A 21,245-nucleotide genomic window follows, 5' to 3' on the forward strand; every position below is an offset into this window, starting at 1 on the left:
TGCAGTGAAATTAATTGTGTCCCTGTTCCGGCTTAATAAAAACAATAAAAATGATTGCGTGTATTGCAAATGTTGTACAAAGTGTAGGGGGCGGGTCAAACCATCATCAATGAAAAAGGAACTCCTTGCTGAGTTCAATGATACCTCACACAAGAGTCTACATCAAACGGGTCATTAGTTATGAAAAGGGGCGTGGCTGAAGCATAGGGAGCGGGTAAAACCATGACCAATCAAAAAGGAACTGTCTGCTGAGTTCAATGATACCTCACACAAGAGTCTCCCTTAAACGGTACAAAAGTCATAAAATGGGGCGTGGTCTGAGTACATGGGCGTGGTTAAATTATAGGGGGCGGCTCGGTATCACATGTAGACCACACATTAAAAGTTTAATGTAAATCGGATGATGTTTGTCATATAAGGCTGATTTCCTGTTCCCAGCGGGGGGCGCTATGACCAAAAGTCAATATTGGCCTATAGATGTCCTGAGGCCTGGGCTCTTGTCAATCGTGAGAAATTTTTTGCGCTATTACAATTCTTTTAAAGGGGTGATAGAATGCAAAACTGATTTTACCTTGTCACAGTTGAATAATTACAGTTTAGTGGGTAACTACGACATACATAGAACCTCTAAATCCCATTGACACCTCTTTTCTCTGCAAATCTCACTATTTGAAACTGCCTCTGAAAACGGGCGAATCTCAACGAGCCCCATAGTTGACGTCAACTATTGCGGCTCCTCCTCATTTGGCTCTAGTCTTTCTCTTTGTCACGCCCCAACATTTGCATAGGCTACACAACTGACCTGGGATCAGTTAGTCTTCTGAATCTAGGTTGTGCAGATCTCAGAAATTGTATACATTGTTCATATGCTATTTTACCATTAAATTCACTTCTGAGACTTTTTTATGTGAGAAATCAACTATGTAGAGGCCAAATATGGGCCGTTTTATTAAAATTTATGTCTAATTGCAAATTTTGTCCGACTGTGTGTCGGAGTTCAGAGGCCGGTGCAGCCTGTGTAGCTGCCTCGCCGCCTGGCCTGCCTTCCTTCACAGACCCCGGCCTGCTGTGAGGTAGATGGAGCTCAGTCACGGCTGGCAACCCACAGCACTCCATACCCGCGCAAAGTCACCGTTTTGGGCTAATGGACTACGAAACACCGCTGCTCTGACAGAGCTCCAGGGCCTGCAGCTCCCCTCTTCCTGCTAGCTAAATGCCCAGTGTATGTGAGTGAAAGCGCGGTCAGCGAGCTTGTTACGCAAGCATTCTCTTACCACAGGTTCCAGTTACTCTTTTAATGTGTGTAATTATAATGTGTTGAGTTATTTAAACAAACGATTGGGGAAATAAACGCTGCTTGTCCGTGAGTCTCATTGATAGAGCCTGCGGCTGGATGGAGCTCTATAAATGAGAGCTAGCTAGCTAGCCTCCTCTTAGAATTCCTCTGGAATTCACAAAAATTCATTAACTTGAAATCTGACACAGTTGTTAGCTTTATAAGACATTTAGTTAGATGTTGTATATGTGGCGTGACGAAATTCAAACTGTAAATATACTCGAATTACGCCGAAAAGGAAGCTAACTATCCATGATTTGTAGCTAGGATTGAAGGGACAGTCACAGCTAACGAAACACCTAGTCTTCACAAATATTAATTAACTTGAAATCGGACACCGTTGTTAGGTTTTTAAGACATTTAGTTAGATGTTGTGTAAAGTGGCGTGACGAAATTCAAACTGTAAATATACTTGAATTAAGGCGAAAAGGAAGCTAACTATCCGTGATTTGTAGCTAGGATTGAAGGGACAGTCACAGCTAACGAAACACCTAGCTAGTCTTCACAAATATTAACTTGAAATCGGACACCGTTGTTAGTTTTATAAGACATTTAGTTAGATGTTGTGTAAGTGGCGTGACGAAATTCAAACTGTAAATATACTCGAATTAAGGCAAAAAGGAAGCTAACTATCCGTGATTTGTAGTTAGGATTGAAGGGACAGTCGCAGCTAACAAAACACTTTCACAAATATTCATTAACTTGAAATCGGACACCGTTGTTAGCTTTATAAGACCTTTAGTTAGATTTTGTATAAGTGGCGTGACGTGTGTAACATGTGGTAAGAGATTGCTGGTGTAACAAGCTCGCTGACCGCGATCTCACTCTCACACAACGGGCCATTTAGCTAGCAGGAAGAGGGGAGTTGAAGGCACTGGAGCTCTGTCAGGGCAGCGGTGTTGGTAGTCCCTGCTGTGGGTTGCCAGCCGTGACGGAGCTCCAAGTACCTCATAGCAGGCCGGGGTCTGTGAAGGAAGGCAGGCCGGGCGGCGAGGCAGCACCGGCGGGCGGCGAGGCAGCACCAGCGACTGAACTCCGACACACAGTCTTACCAAATTTGCAATTAGCCATCAATTTTCGTAAAACGGCCCATATTTGAGCTTTATATAGTTGATTTCTCGCTTAAAAAAGTCTCAGAAGTGAATTTAATAACGAAATAGCCCGACAAACAATGTATAACTTTGCAGTGTCTGAAATATGAGGTCTGCTGCCGGGTCTCCCATGTGTTTCTATGTAGTTTGCTCAAACCAATCAGCGCGTAGCTCATTCTGAATATTCATTAGCATACCATATTGGGAAGAAAAGCTCTTGTTCCAAATAGAGCCATATTCACAGGGTAGTTAAGGGCCTAATAAAATAGCATTCGGGCAATTTTCAGCCCAACCAATGTTACATACCCCATTAGGAGACCTTAAGGAACAGTGTAAAATACCCTATATAATCATTCTATCACCCCTTTAATAACCTTTTATCTCTCAGGTCTTAAGATGGCACAGACCAAATTTGAAGTCGATCGGATGAAATCTCTAGTACACCAGAGGCCTGTACAACGAAGCAAGATCAACATGTCCTCTTTCAGTTATCCGGCTTCACCTAACCTAACAACTGCGGTCCCGCATAAGCTGTATCACGACGCTGGTTATCAACTAGGCCTAGTTCAGTCAACCCAGGGTTTCCCAATCCAGCGGCGCGCACGTTCACATAAAAGAGGCGGGTTTTGCGCACCACGACCAATCTCAAACATCTACCAGAGCTGCATTTTTTAAACAAGAAGAGCAAACTATAATTCTACATAAATATGAAGAACACAAACACGGTTTTACAGGCAAAATGCAGGAAGGAAAGCTGGCAAAAAAGCCAACGCTGTTTTTTTTTTTCATTTATTTATTTATTTGACAGGGACAATGCAGACAGACATAGTGTCAAAACAAAGCTTGTCACTGAAGTGCTGCTTAAAAAGTTTATAGCAGATGCTAATTTTCAACTCCAGTCCCTGGTTGGGCTTTTATACACAATAAAATGTACATACTTAACTATCTCAATTCAAAATAAACATAATAAATAAACAACTCCAGTCCTAATACAAATAATATGAACAGGATATAAAAACATGCATATCATTTACAATTCTTACCTACATACAATAATTAAAAATGAGTACACTTTTGGTTTGTTTTTAACCAGTTTTTGAGCTTGAAAGTAAACACTTTAAAGTCAGTTACAGTCTTGATGTCAGATGGTAATGAGTTCCAAAGTTTAGAGCTCTTCACAGAGAAGCTCGTCTGACCTAAACTGGTCCTGCAGTATCGTATTTTGCAGTCATGATTTGTGGAACTTCTGGTGACCCTGGTGCTGCTCAGTCTCTCAACAAATGAACTTAGTGGCTCAGGTGCTAAATGATTAATGCACTTATGAATTAATTTAAGAAAACAAAAATTACTAAAGCTCTCAAAATTCATTAAATTATATTTCTTAATGATGGTACAGTGATGGTAACGTATTGGTTTTTTATCCATAATTTTTATAGCTCTGTTGTATACGGAACCTATGCATTTGGTTGTAGTGGGAGCGGCTTGTGCCCATGCTGTCATGCAGTACGAAATATGAGAAAAAATCATAGCATGCATGTATAGCAGGGCAGCCTGTTTTGGGATGTAGCTTCTGATTAGTTTGAAACAGTTGAGATTACTTTGTATTGTTTTTAAGATTTTCTTTATGTGCTTGTCAAATTTTAGTTGAGGATCTAAAACCAATCCTAGATATTTAAATTCTGTAACTGGATTAATTTCTTTATTTTGTATATTAATATTAAATCTACCTTTTAAATCAAGTTTTTTTAATGGAAAAACACATGGAAACTGTTTTTGAGAGATTTAGAACTAACTGATTTTGGATGAGCCATTGTTGGATGTCAGACATACTAGTAGACAGTACAGCTGCAGCCTGCTCAGGTGTCCTAGCGGGTGCATAAAGTACAGCATCATCCGCATAGAGCTGACAACTGGCATCTGAGCAGTGCAGAGGTAAGTCATTTATAAAGAGACTAAACAGCAAAGGGCCAAGTATAGAGCCCTGAGGAATACCCATTTTTATGTCTGAAAGTGCAGATATGTTTTGATCAACTTTAACACACTGCACTCTAGACTGGAGATAAGACGTAAACCACAACACTGCCTCATTTGAGAAATTAAAATTTAACATTTTAGATAAAAGCAGACTATGATTGACCGTATCGAATGCCTTTTTAAGATCAATAAATACAGCTCCCACCACATTGCCCCTGTCCAGGGACCTTTTTACATTTTCAATTAAACAGCAGTTTGCTGTTTCAGTTGAATAACCTGGTCTAAACCCAAACTGATGTGGATGGAGTAGCTGTCTGGCTTCTAAATGGTCATTCAATTGCACTACTACAACTTTTTCAAGAATTTTAGATAAAACTGGTAAAATTGATACAGGGCGATAGTTACTCATTGAGTCTAAGCTACCACTTTTGAACACAGGGATGATTATTCCTTTTTTCCATGCACTGGGAAATGTACTGGTTCTTATGGATAGATTGACAAGATGGGTCAGTGGTTTGACAAGAACATCCTTATACTTTTTAAGAAAACAACTATTCATCCTAAAAATGTCATCACACTTGGAATTTGATAGTTTAGTGATTATTTCTGCAACTTCTTTATCCGACACCTCTTTAATATAAAAGGAATCTTTTGAGGTGACTCTCAGTGAATGATTAGGAGGATTCACAGGTTGAAAATCCTTTGTTAATTTTTCAACAGATTGTACAAAATATGAATTGAAACCATCAGCCATAGTGACGCAATCGGTTATACTATTGCCATTAATGTTAAGTTCTGTAATCTTTTTGTGTTTTTTTGATTTATTAGTCAGATTATTTAAATGCCTCCAAAGTGAATTATTGTTACCTTTAGCACTATCAATTAGATGAGTGTAATATGTCACTTTTGCTTTCCGCAGCTCGCTTACGACTTTATTCCTTAAACTTCTATAAGTCAGGAGATCGGTATTAAGTTTAGATTTTAAAAATGTTTTTAAAGCTAAATCTCGCTTTTTCATGAGTTTTCGTATTTCATTATTTATCCAGGGCACTGTAAAATATTTTTGTTTAGATTTGATTTGCTTTGTAAATTTTTCCATCAGACTTGTAATAGATGTGGTCATGGAGTTACAACACTCCTCTACATCGTCTAGTGTCATAATTTGTTCCCAGTTTATGTTTTTAAGTTCTCTTTCAAATTGCAGAATTTTACCTTTTGGAAGAATGAATTGTATTTTTTCATGGTCAGGTTTACCAAAGTACTGCAGGCGCTTCTTCGTCAGTTTCCTAACAGTCAAAGTCATGTTGTGGTCCGAGAGTCCAGAAATCAAATTATAAGTCCTTGTTATTCGTTCTGGTCTGTTAGTAAATACCAAGTCAATGAGAGTCTTAGTCTGCCTTGTTATTCTTGTGGGTCCTACAATCATTTGTCGATAGCTAAATTTTGTCATGTATGCTTTGAGGTTTTGTTTACATTTTTTGTCAGACCAGTTAATATTGTAGTCACCATACCATATTGTCTCTCTGTAAGAGTCCAGTTGTTTAACTATAACATTTAATTCATCATAAAACTTAACATTATGAGAAGGTGGATTATAAAAGGACAGAAATATTAAAATTCATAGAAGGTGATAGGGTTACGTTTAGGACTAGACATTCCAAGGTGGTGTTCAGTTCAATTAATTGACATTTAAATGTGTCTTTGGTATATTAATACTCCTCCCCCTTTGCCTGTCACTCTTTCCTTTCTAAAGCACTGATACCCAGCAATGTCAATCATATTAGTTGGAATGTTACTGTGGAGCCACGATTCTGTTAAACAGAGGTAATCCAAGTTTGAGTCCAGGAGAAGTGCAGAGATCTGATCACGTTTGGGGATAAGGCTACGTAGGTTTAACTGTCCGCCTAGTAATCCCTTTGGTTTGCACTTTACATCCCAAAGCACACGGGCATGATTGACAGTTTGAAAAAGTAGATAACACTTTTGTTTCTGTGCGGCACGACTATCTAAGCCGCCCGATCGTGTTTGTAGCGTGTTGACTGTTACCTCAGACTCAGAGAGGTTAGCACGCTCCGCTGCAGCTAACGCCGCTGCTCTGTCACTCGACCGAAAGCGAAAGCCCTCGCTGGCCCCCACAACCGAAGTAGCCCCCGGTCCAGTCCTCGAAGGGATATCTATCAGGTAGGGTAGCTCACCGGTGTGTACACGGTCTGATGTCCTCACACGGGCCTCTGATGCGCTCCGCTGTCCTGCATGCCGCTGCTCCGGCAGCTCCTGGCACTGAGTCAACATTTCCTCCAGATCCGCTGCGTGAGGCGCGGATACAATCAAGGGCAGTTTCACCTGTGCGGATTCACCTAGGTCAGGCATCACCTCCACAGAGCTAGCCTGGCATTCAAGCGTGGGGCCTGGGTTCAGATGTATATCTCCAGCCAAAAGTATTAGCACCATTAATACTTTAAATGCATACACTCTATCTTGACGTGATATTGACCTGGTAGCGCTGTTTCTATCATTCTTACACAGACTTTTAAATGCCCAGATAGAATGGAGAAAGGCATGTCCATGTCCAAAGTACACTGTAAACCCAAATTAGTTGACTTTACTCGCAAATCGCGTGGAAACCCGTTGCCCTGTCCCACTTTAGTTTTTACACAAGCTGAAACTAAACATGTTAAGTTGTTTTAACATGGAACCTTAAGTTTTTACACAAGCTAAAACTAAATATGTCGGGTTGTATTAACATGGAACCTTACGTTTTTACACAAGCTAAAACTAAACATGTTGAGTTGTATTAACATGGAACCTTAAGTTTAGTATTTATATTTATTAGTAGTGTGTACTCAAATCATTAGATAAAACTAGCTATTATGACTTATTATTGCTACTCATCATTTATTACAATTACTATTATTTCCTCTAATTTAATTAGCTTTTGATTTTTTTTTAAATATGGTATAAAACATTGTTTCAAATAAATTGGATGAAAAAAAAGAAACACCTCTAAATGCTCCAATGCATTTTATTTTTAAGAAAAATGGCAAAACAGGTCAACATTAACACGTCTAACCTAAAATGATTAATGTGAAAAAAGTCATTTCAAATCATTGAAACAATTATGTGTGTGGGTGTTGTCCGTGTCTGTGTTGTACGTGTGTGGTGTGTCCGTGTGGGTGTTGTGTGTGTGTGGGTGTTGTCCGTGTGTGTTGTGTGTTGTCCGTGTAGGTGTTGTCCGTGTGTGTTGTGTGTGGGTGTTGTCTGTGTGTGTGGGTGTTGTCCGTGTGTGTTGTCCGTGGGTGTTGTCTGTGTGTGTGGGTGTTGTCCGTGTGTGTTGTGTGTTGTCCGTGTAGGTGTTGTCCGTGTGTGTTGTGTGTGGGTGTTGTCTGTGTGTGTGTGTGTGTTTTCCGTGTGTGTTGTCCGTGTAGGTGTTGTCCGTGTGTGTGGGTGTTGTCCGTGTCTGTGTTGTTTGTGGGTGTTGTATGTGTTTGTGTGTGTTGTGTGTGGGGGTGTTGTCCGTGTTTGTGTTGTTCTTGTGTGGGTGTTGAATGTGTCACAAATTTACAAGAAAAAAACATGGATGTCCCCTGAGATTAAAGTGGTAAATCCATAAACAAAACAAAATTGACAAGAAATCCCCACTCAAATGTACATTGCGAGCTGATTTTTCAAAGTCTGTAGCTTCGGCTTTAGGTCAGTGTGGTCTAACAAGAGCAATACCTGTTGGATGACCTGAAATGTGAGCTCCATAGTCTTGGGGTTGTTAAGATGGAGTGCATATGTGAGTCCAAACAGAATGCCCAATGCTTTTGGCAGATCTTGAATGTTGTCCATCACGACTTCTCCCTCAATGATGATTTTCAACAAGGCAGGACTGAGATGCTGAGAAGATGTGAGCCCAGCACCTTCACGCTCAATGAGAAGTATCCCAATGTCAAGGTCACGAAAAAATCCTCATCATCCGATTCCTAAATAAAGAATAACAGAAGAGCCCAATCATTACATTAGATTTCTCATTTGAAAAACAACTTTAATCAATATAAGAGTGTCATGGTGAAAAATAAATAAAGGTGAAAATTATGAGAAAGCAAGTGCTTACTTACAAAGCCTGCTTTTATTTGAAGAAGTTTGTGAGTTTGTCCCCAAGGATGATAGGAAGCCCTCTGAGCACCTGTGTCTGGATGGCAGTTGGCTCTGTAGTCTTTTGGGAATTAAACACAGTACTACAAGTTAGATAGCTAAAATGAAAAACAAATAATTATCTATAAGAAAGCTTAAACAAACCAAGCAATGATTGGATTGAATTATACAACTAATAGAGTAGCATTTTGATATGATGTTTTTACAAAACCTGTGAAAAACAATGCCAAGTACATAATGTGTATGGACCTACATTGGTCTGTTGTGAAATATGTGTCAACAACTGTCCAACATTACCTCTCTTGGATCGAAATAACTCGAGGAGACAAGGACTGTGCCGATCGATGCTCTCATAGAATTCCTGCTTGAGGTTCTTGCTGAACTCCATGAACACCTGAAAAATACAGAGAACAAAAACAAACTGAACTTAGATCAACTGAATTATATAAGGCAGCTAAGCCACCTGTAAAGTAGTATATGATTTGAAATGTTGTTTAAATAAAATAAAATTAAAAAATACCAATTTTTTCCTTAAAGAGGACAAGAGTAAATGTGTACTGCGCAGGTGAGAAAGACTGCTTCTGTGCAGGGTGCAGAAAAATCACATGACTGACAGTGAAAGGTTACTTGGGCAGTTTCACGCAGTTGTGCACCCTGGGTTTTCTGGTGAATCTTTGCTAAGTGGAGCTTAAGTGCATTAATGGAGTTGAATGTGCACACACATTGTTGGTGTAAGCAGGGAAATGGGACAGTTCTACCATAGTTTCCGTGTTTAAACCGATAACGTTTTAAAAGGTAACCCATTTTCTCACACAAACTCACAATACTTCCACTTCCACAACATCCTCACACCACAAGGATCTGTAAAAATAGAAAACAAGAAAACGTTTAGCTCAACGACTAAGCTCAACAATGTCACTGTTAAATACAATAAGGCAATATAACCGAAACGACGCCTGTGTTACAGAGAAAACGGGCATGTAAACAAGCGCGTGAGAGTGAGTGAGTGAGACGGAAAAAGAGAGCGGCCAAGGACGGGTCGAGTGGATCAATGAGCTGCAAGCAGCTCACGGTGTCCACAACGTAAACACCTCCACAGCGCCTGCTACACTCCTTTGCCCCGACAGCGGTTGAATCGCTTTTCTATTGCGTAAAATGACTATACTGTATGTAATGTTATACTGTATAAAGGATACAGTCGAGCAAACTCTCCGGTATGTGAGCCGTCCTCAGAATGTTAACACTAAGCTAACCTTAACATTCAGCTGACACTTTTTTGAGTAGCTAGCTAGTGTTAGCAATAAGCATGTATTAACACTGCACAGATACAAACAGTAACATTAGACAGAAAAAAGCTAGGTCAACAAATTATCTGCAAGCTTTTGGGTATTCAAAATTCCCGCAAAGATAACTAGGCTACAATAGTTATTTTAAATACTAACCATTCCACTTGGAGTAAGGTTGCTTCTAAGTCAGGGTACCGTCCGCTGCCGATGCCTGTGCTGCTCGTCCCGCCAGGTGCAGAGCCCCTTGAACGCACGTTACAAGACGCTGGTCTTGTCACATGACCAGGCAGGTTTTTGAATTAGCCCCCTCCCCTTTTTATGAAAGTAAACATACCGAGTTATCTCTGCTAAACATGATTAGTGCAATGAATTTTTCAGCTAAATAGTACAACCAACTAATGTTGTTTAGTAATGATAGCAGGCTTTTACAAAACATAAAAGTATAAGTAATGATCACTCGTAAGTTTAATTAGAAACAAAATCAGGGTTTACAGTGTAGTAAAGTTTAGTGAGTTCACCATCATTCGGACGAGCCAGGTTGCCCTTAATATTCTCAGAAAAGTTGTAGGTCCAAACACTCAGTAACATTAGAAAACACTGTAAAATACAAAGGGCATTAGTGGAGCCCAACGACCCACTTCTGCCTTCAGCGGCCACCATTTTGTTCACCTCCAGGTGACTGAAATCACAACGCTTATCCTATCAATATCACTTCCAGTGGTGTAGTCTACATGATAGTAAGCTCCATGATTTCTATATAGGCTAACCATTTAAAAATGCCCAATGACACGTAACAACATAAGCTAATTTCCATTATATTTTTGACAAATTTTGAATTGTCATTCGTGCTTTTTTCTTAACATATATAGGCTGAATAAAGGTATTTTTACCGTAAATTGGTGCATTAAGGCGAGACACGGCAGGCAAAAACATCGTTTTTTTTTCACTGGTCAATTTTGAGATTTTTGGCTATTTATGTTCAATTACATATCTTCTTTCAGACTTTAGGTGATAAAAAGTCAAAAATACACATTTAGGTCTTTATTTTACTAAACTTTGTCAGTTTGCGTCGGTAGATTTCTCCTAAATTCAACAGAAGTTGGCGTTCTAAATCATCCCGCTGCTCCGCGATCGCTGTCTGCACCCTGTCATCTCATATACCGTTGGAAAGCTCTCTCTCTCCTCTACAATGCTGTCGGATCCAAATATGGTCATTTCCTTTTCATCAGCAACCAATCGTGAAAGTAAAAGGGGGGATTTAGCGCTAAATGCGCAATCTCATTGGCTGATGACAATTCCTGACAACGTGATTCGCTTAGAATGGTCACGTGACGCGCTCTGACATTTCCGCGGTAGTTCAGAATGTCAAAATAAATGCGTCGAAAACGGTCGAAAATCACCTCAGAGAAGACGAAAACAGTTGTTATTAGTAAGAAGACCCAGGGGATTACACACTAAGACCGCATATGATGAAATGCCTTCACATAGTACGTCGATGTGTCAACTGTCGTTCAGAAAACAGGAGTTTTCGGACAGCGGAGGTAATCAGACCCTCTCTCTCTCTGAAAGCAGTTTACACAAAGTCATATAGCCTACATGTCATATGTGTCACATATATACTAACTACACTGTACTGATCGCGATACAACACACTATATTATAAAACAATTACATTACACAACAGTTAAAATGGTTGTATAATATAATTACTATATAATAGGCTACTAAACAAATCTATAATTTTGGGATCCTAAGTGGTTGTGAGTCCCTCAGGCTGTGGCAGGCAGATCCATATTTAGCTGTCAGTAGAGCTGCTGTCTCCTAGGAGAACTACCAGCTTCTTTTCTGGTGGTAACTTTGGGAAGTTTTATTTTTTTGGCTATTTTTCCAAGGTGTAATTCTCTTAGTGAAGATAGTTTTTCCCAGTGGAGGAGGAAATGCATCTCTGTCTGACCCAGCTGGTGGTCACTGAGCCTGTCTCTCTCTCTCTCACTGACCTGTCTGTCTGACCTAGTTGGTGGTCAAATAACAATTTAGTCTACTTGGTTTGCTTTCTCCAATGTTCTAAATATTGGTCTTTTGAATGATTCATAATTAGTTTGGTTCTGTTGTGTTGTTATGAACCGGTGCTGATGGGAGCCTCGTTAGTTAGCTTCTCCATCGGCTGACTGAGGGGACTGTTTTGTGGGGAAAGTAAGCTTGAGGCAGCAGCAAGTATGGCCATCTTCACCTTCAATGAAGGTGCCTCTGCCATGCTTTCTGTTAAGTATGGCCATCTCCACCTTGATGAAGGTGCCTCTGTCATGCTGTCTGTTATGGAGAAGTTGTGGCTTCAGAGCAGAGTTGTGATGGTCAATTCAACGAGAGAAACTGAAATGCTCAGGATCTCGAAAGCTGAGGCTGTCACAACTGCCAGTGTAAAACATAGGCTCAAGAGTCTAAGCACAGCTAAACTAGCCTACATATGGTGCTGGAGTGGACAATTAGACTTTAGAAAGCTGTGACATCTACTGTTGGTCTTGTTCTGTCCATACAACTGTCTAGCGTGGGTTTTGTTGGCAACTTTGTGCATGATACGCAAATGTTAATTCAATGAGTTACTGCACTTGTAGGCCTTATATGCCTGCCATTTTATTAAATAATCAATTTTCATGAGCTTGAAATATTCTGTATTATTATTACTAAGGGCCTGGGCATTTATTCTGTTTTTGAGCAATTTTTCCGATAGAAATGTATTAAATTCCCCTATTTAAATCTTTAAATGCCGTTTTCTCAAAATTAGGTTTTTGTCATTCTCCAGTATAAACATCTCAGCCTATGTAGCACCTATGTACACCAAACTTTCCAGTTATACACTTAGCAGTATTCTGAAGATATTTACAGAGGGATTTGTTAATAAATCATTCCTGGCCTGATTTATGTGACATTTTAAGCAAAAAAATATAGCGAATATAGATTTTTTAAGGCTATGGACAGTATATTTGGATTTTCTAGGTAATGAAAGCAGATATCCTGAAATCCCTCTGTAATTTTGTTTTCATCTTGTGTGTAAACAAAATGAAAAAATAATTTTGCACCTGGCTTTATCATATGTTCAGATCTATCTACCGAAAATATATGCAAAATCACGCATATTTAATGAGATAATGCCTAATTTGCATAATTAAACATACACATTTCAAAAACTTGTAATACATTTTTTTTATATACTTATGTAAGTAATCAACTGAGGAAGTTTCATGGTGATATCTATTATTTTAAAATTTTACCCTATTCACCTGTAGTGTCTTGCTTTAAAGTGTATCGGAATGCAGGAAATGAAGTCGTTGATGCTTAAAACTTCCCTGGGGGAGGACACCCAGGCCCCCCCACTATGATATGCCCCCCCCCCTCCCCCAAAGGCAGATTCTGGCCAATATACAGTACACCCACTATAATAGCCTACGTTAGACTACACTGGTCACTTCCGTCAGGCACAAGATCTGACCATAATTACACTTGTGCTTTCCATAAACTGTCGTTGCTTCAACCTATTATTTCAGTTGCAACCCCAGTAGTGGTAAGCGATCGTGAAATAAAACATATATAAATATGTATATATATATATATATATATATATATATATATATATATATATATATATTACATTATATTACATTATATTATTATATTATATATAAACGGGGCAGCAGTGTTTCCAAATGTCTGCATTTTAGGGGCTCAGTAGTCTATATCCACGACGTTGCACTTCCAGGATTGGTCCGTTGCCGCCAGAAATTCCGCCGGATGTCACTCTTTATTGCCAGATGTCTGTTACCTTACTCTATCTTTGTGTTGGAAGTTTAAACTCTGGTCGTTTTACAGTATAAGGATTGTGGTTAACTGCTCCTCAGATCTCTGCAGGGTAAATCCAGACAGCTAGTCATCTGTCCAATCTGAGTTTTCTGTTGCACGACTAAAACAACCTTTGAATGTACACATGTTCCCGAAAACAAGTTCCTTCCCAAGGACTAGCCAGACCCTTCTCCGCAGCGCTGTGGAGGAAGGTCTGGCAATGCGAGACTAGGGCCTTGATAACACCGGATTAGTGTGGATGTGAGGTGTAAACGTAGCAAAACATATTTGTTTCTAAACCAAAACATAGTACTGTAGATGTAGACTGAGACCACCCAGTTGGGGTGCAGATGCGGAAGGATATGGCAAAAAAAACACAGGGTTATCCAGCAAACTAATGTTGAACCTGGCTTAACTTTTGCAGCAATGCAATGCAACATCCTCCAGCAAGGCACTGTGTTGGCCAATGAAATACGTGTAAGCACTGCTCCTGCAGATGCTCCTGCAGAACATGAACAGCAAATTTATACTATATACCTGCCAATCCCTGCGATGAAAGAAAAAGTGATTTTCGTCGTGATAACTTTCCATTGTTGTAAAATTCTTCCTCATGGTATTACAAAGCACTATGCAGTGTTTTGGTGTCTGATAAACCTTCAAACTCACATATTTCATGTCTCACAAGTACCTTAAGCCACACACCTCCAAACAACTCTAGGTGGTGCTAGATCCCACTTTTCCTATAAAGCAACTCAATATGTTCTTTTAAACTATGTCTCACTTTCTCTGTCTCGCAGCCCAAACTGAATTAACTGATGACATCATCAGGGTTATTGTTTTCTCAAACAAAGTTCCTCCAGTGCCACATAATTAATTATAATTATTTGTATGTATAAAAACCATGATGAAAACCTTATATTCTTAGTTGAATTGAATAATTTCAATGTGACAACATTCAATATTGACATTACATTTCCATTTCTTTTTTATGTAACTAATAACTATCTCAGTAAGTCACCATGTTTTTCTGTGATTCTCACCAGCAATTCCAGACTTGTTGTTTGGACTGTTGACCAAATCCCGCGCCTCCAAAGCCATGAAGGCCTTGACTGAGATCCACATCGCCTTTCTGCCCTATGAATCTCAGGTAAAATATTGTCTTGACTGGGATTAGACCACAGCAGCTGCTCTTAATCATCTACCTCAGGTATGATGGATGAGTATTGGAAGGTTTTCACTCAATAGAGCGTAAGGCCTGTAGAGAAACCCGCCTCTCTCTTGTTGCTTTGAGTGGAGTTTGTTTGTAGGGTATTCTTATTGCATTATTTAAATCTTGTGTGTATACTACATCATCACTTAGGAACTGAATGAACATTTTGGAGGAAGTTTTTTTTAAAGGTCCCATGACATGGTGCTCTTTGGATGCTTTTATATAGACCTTAGTGGTCCCCTAATACTGTATCTGAAGTATTCAGCCTTGTTGCAGTATTACAGCCACTAGAGCCAGTCCCACAATGAGCTTTACTTCGTATGTGCCATTTCTGTGTCTGTAGCTATTGAGGAGGAGACGGGGGGCAAGGTGGAGGGTGGGGGTGTGGCCTTGACCAACTGCCACTTTGCTCATTTGAAAGCCATGATGTCTCTCGCTCATGGGTGGACCAAATTCTCTGGGCGGACAAAGCAGAGAAAGGGGAGGGAACCTTGCTCCTTATGACCTCAAACTCACCTTTAAAGTCTAACATGCGTCTAATTGCTGCATGAGTCATGTCTCTTTGTGTGTGTTTTATGTTTTACTGAACATCCAACATGTAGCCACTAGTTAAAAAGTTAATCCTGAAAATACCGAGACATTTCTGTTGGATTGTTCATACGAAACAAGTTAGTTAATCAGACTGTATTCCAGCTATGTGCATTTGGATACAAATAGGAGCTAGTACAGGCATAGCCTATTCCTCGATCAGCAACGTTGACTGTTAGTGCTTTATTTTAATGTGTAATGACTGTTCTTTGAAGTGTTTCTTTTTCCTTTTTTTGAGGGTTTCACCTAAATGAGGCTGATAAGAGCAGTGACACTGAACCAAAAAGCTACATAGAGCTGAGTTAACTCCAGAGTTTGTGATAATTCTGTGCATGTTCATTACTATGAACAACGCCTTTCACATTACAAAGACATTTTATACGTTGTAATATATTGATTATAGCAACTTTAAAAATATGTTTTCGTTATCTTAAACATACTGTTATCATTTTTGGATAATATTGGAACGTCATCCTTCCTTTCAACTTACAAAAAAAAAAAATATGAACACAGTTCCTCGCTGAGGAGGATAAGACCAACAGTGTTTTGTGTTGGATCAGCTTTAGCCTTCAATCCTCTGCTGTTTTCCTGTAGTTGTAATCCCGAAAGGGATGGACACATCATAACAGCCCTGCCCCCTTCCCTCCTCTCATCCCTTTACCTCATTGGCTGACAGAATTAATGCTCATACTCTGCAGCCAATGGGAGCACAGATAAGATCTGTGACAAGAGAAAGCACAGGGACTGTTATCATGTGATGGAGTCGGTAACAGATGGGTGCGTGTTTTAAGTGACCGTGTGTGGAAAAGGATTTAATTAGTGTCAGGATTTGAGTGCCAGTGCTAATACTTTTAGACAGAAGCTTCTGGTGGCTGATATTTTTATGTAATGTTTTACCTTTAACTAGCTCTGCGCACCTAACCCTAACCTTAACCTTAACCCTAACCATAACCAGTACCTCCCAACGGCGCCTTCCAGGCAGCGCTGCCTGGAAGGCGCCGTTGGGGGCAAAAAACACACAGATAAACGTCATTTACTGGATTATCTTCAAAAGCTTCATATCCCTAAACTAATTACAACTTTAGCTAAAAGGTTATGTAAGTCAATTATCCATAATAATTAATAAATGTATTGAAATTGTGTCATAAATAAAAAGATAAAAAAATTGGTGATCCTGATGTTTTTCAGAATTTATTAAATAAACACAAAAACATGGATCCAAAAGATTTCTAAATGTAGAAACATAAAGAAATATATTTCTTAACACTCCTTAAGTTATTTGAACTATATGTTTTTGTTTTTGAGATATGCTTATTTTTATGAATAGAGTGTAAAGGCGTTTTGATTTTTTCAAATCTTCAATAGAATGGTGACATCATCACGAGCATACGACGTAGTTACGTGAATGCCAGAAGCCTTAGCTTTCTGCTGTCATGTCCTGTTTGTCTAGGTCTTCTCCCTGGACAAGATGGATGCCTTTCAGGACTTCTACAGCCCATTCAAGGCTGACGTGAAGAACAACATGCTGGAGCGTTGTGCTGAGCAGATTGCCACCCTCTGTGCCACACTCAAAGAGTATCCTGGAGTCCGATACAGAGGGTAAGGCCAGCAAGCAACCCTTTTCTAAGTAATTTTTAGGGAGTTTGGGGATTTTGTTGCTGATTTGAATACTAATATAGCTAAAATAAACAAACACACACACCTGGGAAGGTGCCGCAATGAGTGAATGCAGAGCTTCATGCTTCAGTCTGTTTGTGTGTTTCTGCGTCTGTGTCAGTAGGACTTGTGCATCGATATGGGACGCAAAAGAGAAGGGGCTGCACAACCTGCATGCTGTTATTGGCTAGGGCATGGGGCCCAAAGCTCTTTGTTGACATCCACAAACGTCCCGCACACAGCAAAATAATAAGACAAAGAGAAAATACAGGCAGAGGGCAGGGTCTCTGCAGATAAATCAGCAAACTCCAAATATTCTTGTACATTAGGTTCCCAAAAAACCTCTGTGATGATTTTCAAGTTAATTTTTAATAATAAGGTGATGAAGTCATACCCCATACTACAAAGAGCAACCTCCTCTGCCTCTACGGACCAGCCTCCTCTGATACACGTACACGTATATTGCTATATAGGTATATTTTAAAAGTTCCATAAAAAATATAACCAAATCGCTGTTCCACGCTGTGCACTGCACTCTGCCCCTCCTGTTTTGTCCTTATTAACGTTAGCTAGGTAGCTAACTTAAAGCTATGTTAACGGTTGACTACACAGCTAACAAAAAGCTAACAATGAGCTATAACGAGCTAACAACTAGCTAACAACAAGCTGTGAGCAACTATGTGAGCGCTCTGACAAAAGACGGTGGAGGCGTTTACAAAACGAAAGCTATGTGAACACTGAACACAAACTGGAACAGGGTAAAACAAGATGTATACCACTGGACATTTCTACTTAACAATTAAGGGCATGTCTGTATGAGCTTGTTAAATTTAAGTGGAGTTTACTCAAACTAGAAGGGGCATGCTGATGCTATGGCTATCATCTACATGTTGAGGTTAAAAAGCAGTATTTATTGTGATGCTGTATGGGTGTGTGTGTGTGTGTTTGTGTTGGTTCAGGGAGTACAAAGACTGTGCAGTTCTGGCCCAGATGCTTCAGGAGAAGCTAGATGGCTACAAGGCTGATGACCCTACCATGGGAGAGGTAGGGAAGTAGAGCTAATTGACTCAGTTTCTAATGGGGAGAACCATTTACATATGTACATTTACAGGCACTCATAATGTCATACATGGCAAACATCACCCTAGCACAATCTAGCAGGTAACATTAGGCTATTCCATTCCAAATGGAGATATTTCAAACAATACTCAACTCTGAATGATGGGTAATGAAACAGTAAAATCATATGATACTATTAAATTTTGTGGATTTTTATGTTTTGACTTCAGCTGAAGGAATATTGGTTTAGAGACCCTTTCAAATTGATAAAATATAAATAAATAGAGGTTTAATGTTTGCATTCAACAACATTTTTTAACCCTTGTGTTGTTGTAGGGTCAAATTTGCCCCGTTTTTTAACTCAAGAATTAGGTATAATTTCCTATAAATTAGGTTTATTGACCATGTGTTAAACTGGTGGTAACAAGTAGGTGTAAGTGGTGTTTATACATGGTAGTGAAAAGAAGCGCTAAATGTAAAAAAAATAAAAAACGCCAAAAACATTGAGAAAAGCGACATTGACAAAAGTGTCAGAAAAGTGTTGATTTTCACCTGTTTTAACCAGGGAGGATGGCAAGTACATGGTTAATGGAAGACAACACAAGGGTTAAGGACAGGAAGTAGTATAAATACCCAAAGTATGTGTTTAGCTAAATTATCAGGCCTCATCTGACCGGAAACCCTGTATAATTTAGCAATATTGAACGTTGAGCTGCAAACAAAGAGTAAAAAAACATGTCTGTCCTATACAGTGTATGCAGTGTTTTGTTTCTGTTCTGATGCCTGCAGGGTCCAGACAAGTCTCGTACTCAGCTGCTTATTCTGGATCGTGGCTTTGATCCTGTGTCACCTCTTCTGCATGAGCTCACACTGCAGGCAATGGCCTACGACCTGTTGGGAATTGAGAACGACGTCTACAGGTAAGGACCAGGGTTATTATCGTAAACTAAAACTAAAGGGAAAAGAAGCAGTGAAAATTATTTTTAGTACAATGAAACTTGACACTGAATCCCGAGCTCCCGATGCTGCGCCATCGGTGTGTGAATGTGTATCTGATGAGCAGGTGGCAGCCTCGGCCACAGTGTATGAATGTGTGTGAATGGTGAATGACTCCTGTACTATGTTAAAGTGCTTTGAGTAGTCGTTAAGACTAGAAAAGCGCTATATAAATACAGTCCATTTACAAACTGCTTCACATTGGACACCAAAGTAGCCATCCAACTAATGCAATGTGTAACTACATACTTCTGTGACATTATACCTGGCCCTTACAAAACAAACTAAAACTACTGTAAAACTAAATATATAAAAACTAAACTAAAACTAAACACACACAAAAATCATATAAAATAAAAACTAATTAAAACTTCTAAACTATAATAACCTTGGTTAGGACACTACTTAAGGAGGTCTGATAGCTCCCAGGAGTCACTGAGTTCAGGAGGCACCTGTCATTTCAATTTGTTTTTTATTTTATTGATTATTTTGACGATTTGGGGAAATAATCAAATTGCGATTTTTCTGCCAGATATTGCGATTACGATTCGATTTGCGTTTTAGTTTTTTTAAAGTTTAGCTGAAGTTCAGTATTCACTATGTAACAGATAAAAAATGTTATGGAGCAATATCACGTGAGACACCATCAGAACTGTTCTATATTCTTATGCAAGGATGAGAACCTAGATTTGAATTGAATTGAAAATAGAGCATTTCTGTAAACAATCTGTGATATGTAACATTATTCCAGCATTCATCTTAGGAAAAAGCAGTAATAGTTATTTATAAAAAGCGGGAAAAAAAAATGTTAAACCAAAGATTCAACTAAATGTTGCACATTTGATTAATCGCGGTCTTCACGATTAGCTAATCGCATTTTTTTAAAGCAACACTATGTCACTTTTCCCGCTTCGGTCCCCCTACAGATTGTCTCATTGAAACTACAGCTCGCGCTACCCGCCGCTTCGGTCCCCCTACAGGTTGTCTCATTGGAACTACAGCTTGCGCTACCCATCGCTTCGGTCCCCCTACAGGTTGTCTCATTGGAACTACAGCTCGCGCTACCCGTCACTTCGGTCCCCCTACAGGTTGTCTCATTGGAACTACAGCTGCAGCTAAAAGTTACATAGTGTTGCTTTAAATCGCGATTTTGATTTGAAAACGATTAATTGTTCAGCCCTAATTTTGACTGTCACTTAGTTTCAGTTATATATTTTAGTGGAGGCAGGGTGGCCCTCTGGCAACCCAAATGTTTCGGCTTTACTCCTCAAAATCACATTCATTCTGTGCTTCAAGCTTCAATAATAATTTAAACCATGTAACCTATTTGTTAGGAAAAAAACACATTATGCACAACATAAAGATGAGAATATTCTTCACTGTCAATCTAGATGTTTTTGTATTGACTTTACCAAATGGAAGACTCTCCCTTAGATACACATATTCAGTCTGTAAACCTCTCTTGCCCCCTCTGTCAGTTTTGAGACCAGTGGGATGGGAGAAACGAGAATGAAGGAGGTATTGCTGGATGAGGATGATGACCTGTGGCTGACTCTGAGACACAAACACATCGCAGAAGTGTCAACGTGAGTGGCTTTGACTTCAACAACTACACCTTCCTCTGACACAACAGCTCTGTCACAAAGCTGTCACAGAGCATTTTTCCTGAATTTCTTTGTCTCTGTCTCATTTTCGTCTTCATAGGGCTGTGACTCGTTCTCTTAAAGACTTCTCTGCCAGCAAAAAGATGAACACTGGAGAAAAGGTACATGACACACTGTATCACTCAGCTCTGGTTTTAGGATCTGTAACTGTATTTCTGTCCTTCACACAGTCACACAGACAGTGGTGGAAGAAGTATTCAGATCCTTTACTTAAACGTACAATATGCAACTTTCTGCCGCTAGGAGTCTCGCAACCAAAACAATGGATGGTAAACACGGACTTCTGATGACATTGGGAAGTTGCGTGGGATTATTGGAGTTGTAGTTTTTAGTGTTAAACACCTTCGCTGGTTAGAATGCATCTGTTCACGGACGAGTTTACCCATTCAAGTTTATTCACATTACGTTTAGTAA

At 39.5% G+C, this 21,245-nt stretch overlaps 1 protein-coding gene across 2 annotated transcripts in view; it reads left to right on the plus strand.

Annotated features, from left to right (window-relative positions):
* Positions 1-21,245, plus strand: part of stxbp1b (syntaxin binding protein 1b) — a 62,168-nt gene that overhangs the window by 20,575 nt on the left and 20,348 nt on the right. For both annotated transcript variants that reach the window (XM_039803776.1, XM_039803777.1), the window contains exons 6-11: positions 14,702-14,805; positions 16,907-17,055; positions 18,072-18,156; positions 18,961-19,091; positions 20,646-20,753; positions 20,872-20,932. In XM_039803776.1, coding sequence (XP_039659710.1) covers positions 14,702-14,805; positions 16,907-17,055; positions 18,072-18,156; positions 18,961-19,091; positions 20,646-20,753; positions 20,872-20,932 — 638 coding nt within the window. The remainder of the gene's footprint in view (positions 1-14,701; positions 14,806-16,906; positions 17,056-18,071; positions 18,157-18,960; positions 19,092-20,645; positions 20,754-20,871; positions 20,933-21,245) is intronic.

This window comes from Perca fluviatilis, chromosome 6, assembly GCF_010015445.1.
Source record: "Perca fluviatilis chromosome 6, GENO_Pfluv_1.0, whole genome shotgun sequence".
NCBI lineage: Eukaryota > Metazoa > Chordata > Actinopteri > Perciformes > Percidae > Perca > Perca fluviatilis.